Consider the following 5,290-nt stretch of genomic DNA (forward strand, 5'->3'; position numbering starts at 1 on the left):
TCGGCCTGTATCGACAGAAAATCAGTGATTGGTGAAACGAAAAATTCTTACCTTTCTTAGAATTGTACTTATGGTAAAATTCTCCTACTATATAAAGGGAAAACTTATTATTCATGGGGCCGAGCGATTGTAACACGCATATCAAGACAATATACTCTTATTTTCTCTGTTATTGAAAGTTCTTACTTTTGTTCATTAGTACTTCATTAGCGTGAGCTCGGGATCGAAGGCAAGCACTTCGTTAAGCTGTTACTCAACCCGGGATCACTCGCATTATTGGTTTGACAATCTATTACGTCTTTTATCTGTTTAATCTAATATCATTAACCATTTGTATTGAATTAACCCGCATATCCTTAAAATAATATATGAATTCAATTGTTATCTGTTTTCAAGGGTAAACAGGTTTAACGTCAGCATTGGAAGATTAAAATTGTATAACAATTAAGAAGTAGGTACAGACATGATAATCTGCAATATTGCTTGGCATAATTCATAAGTGAGTTATCGGTTTCCTAATTTATGTGGAGTTAAAATGACACACTTGTCGCCTTTTAGTGTGCCTCTTCAATTACAACTCTGATGGAGTTAAACATTGGTAGTTGAACTTCTTCCGTTTTTTCAAAACACTTATTATGAGCAGTTATGGGTAGTTATTTTATAAACAAATATTTAAATCGTGTTTCATCTTTACTTTTAGTTTCAGTTCATTGCTCACTATTATTGAGTATTGTCTTCTGCAATTTCTAATAGATTGTGTGAAATAGACAGGGTGAGACACACAATATTCAAAAATAAATACATATATTGATGTATATATCAACACTTCTGAACTTGCCTTTCTCTAAAATCTAAAACCAACAGAACCGCATAAAGTCCCAACTGCTGAGAATGGCAGGCCGAGGTTGTATTTGACAATCAAGTCAAAAAGGGTAAAAGTAAAAACAAAAAACAAAAAGAAAAAGAAAAAGGTAAAAATATTGAAGGGAGTCAAAAAGACAATAAAAGTGCAACGTCCCTAGTCATATATAGGACCTATACTTTCTGTCCCTTTCTTTAATTTTCCTCCCTCATTACATGTTTTTTCTTCAAATCATATCATTTTTAATTTTTTTTCTAAAACCAAACCTTATACCAAGTTAAATAATTTCTCTTAATCAGCAACGAGAACCCTTTCGGCAATTGAGAGCGCCAGAACCAGATACTAAATTGCTGACCAAAGAAGAAGGCCTTGCACTTAAACTTGAAGCCTTAGCATAACTTGATGATTTGGCTCCAGCTCCTGATTGTGTGAAATATGCACCGTTTAACATTAAATCCCCCTCTGTCCTCCAATTCCAATTCTTCCATTCACTCTCTGGAGCATCCTCATGTTTTGTTACCTACATATATATTATATATATAATTCCAATAAATATTTACCCTTAAATCTAAAGCAAAAAAGTATAAACCTAAGTTTGAGAACATTATTAAAACAAGTGATACTGACCTCTTTGCTAAACCTAATATCAGGGGCAAGAAATCTGTTCCCTTGGCTATTGATGGTGGGACTAGCACTTCCACCAATTGCATACATTTCCCAATGGGTGTAGTCATTGTTCACCACATGGAAATAACCATGTCTACATCTGCATATTCCAAAAAGCCAATAATTCATTAAATTCAACATACACTGTACAAACATGCCCCACTCTAAATACTACTAACTGTTTTTTCGTCATTTAAAATGCACAACCAAATTTTGGTGCGTCCTTTGCTTAACACATGCACCACTTAAACAGAGCAAAAACATTAATTATATAATCATATGCCATAAAGTAGTTGCAGATAAATCTTCGTTATACGCATTAACCATTTGCAAAAACGGTAAAAATCTATTGTTACTACAAGTTAAAATCCATAGTATAAAAAATCTTTACACTTTCGATATAAAGAGCTGAATAAGACCACAAGGGTCTATCGTACAGAATCTTAGATTGCATTTCTACAAAAGATTGTTTTCACGGATTGAACTCGTGACTTTATGGTCACATGAAATTTTTTTACCACTTACGTCAATGCTCCCCTTCCTTTACAGAAGTGGATGTAGTGTACTGACAACGGGTTCAACTGAACCCATAACTTTAGACGCAGAGTAAAAATTTATATGTAAAAATTCACGAAAATTACAAAAATAGTAGATATGAACCCATAACTTTAAAAATATAATGGGTTCAATATTAAAAACCTTAAAATTAAACTCATATGATTTAAATCCTGGATCCAGCTCGGTTTCTTTACACTTTTGATATATGAAACTTAAATCGTTAAAAGAAATATTGTGTATAGTGATCATTTACTTTTTAAAAATTTTTACCTTGGCATTCGTTGGACAAGGCCTTCCCCAAAGTGATTGAAAGCAATGGTAACTTGCATATTCTTGTCTTGAACATATGAATCACTATGTCCCAAGAGCATAACTTTATCATGGTGAGTCATGAAATTATTAGAAATTGTAATAGCTGTGGACCCCATAATGGCGTCAATCAAGCCGTCTTTGCAGTTGGACAAAGAGCAATGGTCCACCCAAACATGGCTCCCACCAAATATCGACACTCCATCACCATCTGAAATAGTTCTCCACCCGTAGTGCGATGGGGAGCTCCGCACCATAGCATTCCCTCCTTGCTTACAATCATGTACGTGTATTCCATGTATAATAATATTCGTTACGTACTGTATTGTTATACATGGACCGCCCGCAATGTGTACACTCGCACCTCTACCATCAATTGTTTTGAATGAGTTCATAATAAGTTCTTCTTTTAATTGGATTACCATATCCCTAGCAAAAATTATCCACAACGGTTCAGTTTGGATAACGGCATGACGGAGAGTCCCTGGCTTTGGGTTGACAGGATCGTCGTCACCTGAGTCGGTGACCACGTAAATTTTACCATCCCTACCGCCAATGGCGTTTTTGCCAAAGCCAATGGCGCAATCAGCTAACCGTTGGCGGTTCTTCTCCCAGTTCGGATCACAACGCCAGCAATCATCAATAGGATTTCCGGTACCACAAGAAAGATAGCCTAAGTTCCTTCTCGAAGCATTTACGCTCCTGCATTTTCCCAAAAAAGAAAAAAATTTGTTAAATCTTGTTAATTAACGTACTACTACGTACATAACATTGTTTTCTGTTCGAGCTATATATACATATGAAAATCGTGTGCTAGCTAAAAATAGTGTTAGTCTTGTCTCGACATATACAATGTGGGACTAAAATAAATGAAATTAATGTGAAGCAAGCAAAATGTACGTACCTATGTACTTCATCTACAACAGCTTGAGGATTAGATAGGGGAGAGGAGGAGGCAAAGAGGGACGGGAGAAGGAGAAGGGAAGACAAGAGGAAGAGGAAAGAAAGAGAGAGAGTGGCCATATTTGTCTGTTGTTTGTCTGTAATTAGCTTTGTCTCTAGACGAACTCCAGTGGGGTTATATAGAGAACAGAGGAAATATAAGTTATTTGGGCTTGAGAAGAAAAGAGAGGGAAATGGAGGAGTTTATAAAGAGAGAAAAGGTGGAGAAATTAGCGTCATTAAACGGAAGGGGTGGGGTCACTTTTATCTTCGTGATTACATGTTTTACGGAGATTCCTCTCTTCTTACCTATAGATATAGATAGAGTCTAGAGAGGAGTACTATGGTAGTTTTTGTCCGTTAAGCAAGCATTCATACCTGACATGTACACAGTACAATATCTTCTTCTTTTCTTCTCTCTCTTATATTGTCTTTTTTACTCAGCATATGATGGGTAGTCTAGTATGTCAAATAAACAATCGGCAAAGGATCTAAAAAAGACAGCTACGTGTATAATTTATTCTGTATTTACGTAGGGTTTTAAGAGGACAGTAACTCAAGAGCTGTGATACAAAACTAAATTATGCAAAATGGAACAACTTTGTCCTCTGTTAAAAAAATGTCTCGTTTCTACCCCTTTCATTACCAAAGTGATTCGATTTGCCCTTATGGGTTAAAGAGCTAAAGGGCAAATTTTGCGCTTTGACTGCCATGGTCAATGTGTACTTTTTTAGAAAGAAAAAAAAAAAAGAAAATCTAGACAGTCATTCTTTAATATTTTTGAAATGAAATTGATGTATACAAAATTACACATTAAGGAAATTAGTTGGCCATATAGAGCCCATATCTCCTTTCCCGCATGCAAGTTATATATAATAATCAAAGTCATTTGCGATTTCTATACCATTGAATAATGTGTACGAATAATTAAGGGCTGCATGCATATATAGATAATCGTTCCCATTCTCCATTATAATATTCCAACAGCTGCACTATAAGATATCCATGCGAACTGAACTTTTGCTTATGATTGGATTATTCAATCCTGAAGAATAGAAAGAAAAAGTTAAATCTGATTTATATTACCTAAGAAATTGCTCTCTTTTTTGGATAGAAATTGGAAAATGATTTCCATTTGTAACTACATGTACACGCAAAAGATGCAATTCTGGGGTGTAACACAGTGGTTTGGTAGGAGGTATTAGAAAAAATAATACAAACATTAGCTTTATGCATTATTAATATCTTGTTTGGTATATTTTTTTAACCTGTGTATAACTAATACTTGTATTAGTTATACATCATACTTGATATTATCCTATGTATAAATAATGCATAGAAAACCATGGCATTAGTAATACCAAGGCTACCAATGCATGCATTATGTTGGTTAAAGACAAAATTATCCTTAAAGTCCCTTAAAGCTTGAGAATATGGAGGGCATTTTTGTAAACTACTATTTTTCTTAAAAATTATGCAATGCATTATAATTTTAATACATCACACCAAATAGTATATAAGAAATAATATCTGCATAACTAATGTTTGCATTACTAACCAATGCATTACTAATACACCTTATTACGCAATATTCTTATACACCCTACCAAACGATGCCTAACAGAAAATAAGCTATTGTCTGCACATTTTTTAGGCTTCTTGTTTACTTTAGCACACGACGTTTCTAAGCAGTAATGATAGAGAAATTGACCGGCGGTGGATAGCAAATGTCACCGACCGTAATTATGTCACTCTGGGCTTTAGCTGCAAAAATTGTGTTTCCATTCTCAATTTTGGGTGGGAACCCCTGCCTTATCAATTTTCTTTTATTGTTCTCATTAATTCGTTCAAAGTTCAAAATTTGAGATGTTATTTTCTGTTATTTAAACATTTATATAGGTAGTTGCATCCTTTAATATCGAAAAAGGAGAAATGATTAGTGAATGGCATGCT

The 5,290-nt window shown here is 34.5% G+C and overlaps 1 protein-coding gene across 1 annotated transcript; it reads right to left on the reverse strand.

Annotated features, from left to right (window-relative positions):
* Positions 1–787: 787 nt before the first annotated feature.
* On the reverse strand, positions 788–3,572 carry LOC104119236 (probable pectate lyase 18). The gene is made up of 4 exons (XM_009630680.4): positions 3,300–3,572; positions 2,357–3,097; positions 1,490–1,628; positions 788–1,382 (listed from the first exon to the last, which is right to left on the reverse strand). The coding sequence occupies exons 1-4, from the start codon at positions 3,416–3,418 to the stop codon at positions 1,158–1,160; spliced, it is 1,224 nt and encodes a 407-aa protein (XP_009628975.1). The 5' UTR covers positions 3,419–3,572; the 3' UTR covers positions 788–1,157.
* Positions 3,573–5,290: the final 1,718 nt, after the last annotated feature.

Source organism: Nicotiana tomentosiformis, chromosome 3 (assembly GCF_000390325.3).
Source record: "Nicotiana tomentosiformis chromosome 3, ASM39032v3, whole genome shotgun sequence".
Classification (NCBI taxonomy): domain Eukaryota; kingdom Viridiplantae; phylum Streptophyta; class Magnoliopsida; order Solanales; family Solanaceae; genus Nicotiana; species Nicotiana tomentosiformis.

Bases quoted from the DNA above. Each gene is read 5' to 3' on its own strand.
- LOC104119236 (XM_009630680.4), bottom strand. From the start codon at position 3,418: ATGGCCACTCTCTCTCTTTCTTTCCTCTTCCTCTTGTCTTCCCTTCTC. The intron at 3,098-3,299 runs GTACGTACATTT...GGGAAAATGCAG, and splicing joins GTTGTAGATGAAGTACATAG to GAGCGTAAATGCTTCGAGAA. The intron at 1,383-1,489 runs GTCAGTATCACT...ATATATATGTAG, and splicing joins ATATTAGGTTTAGCAAAGAG to GTAACAAAACATGAGGATGC.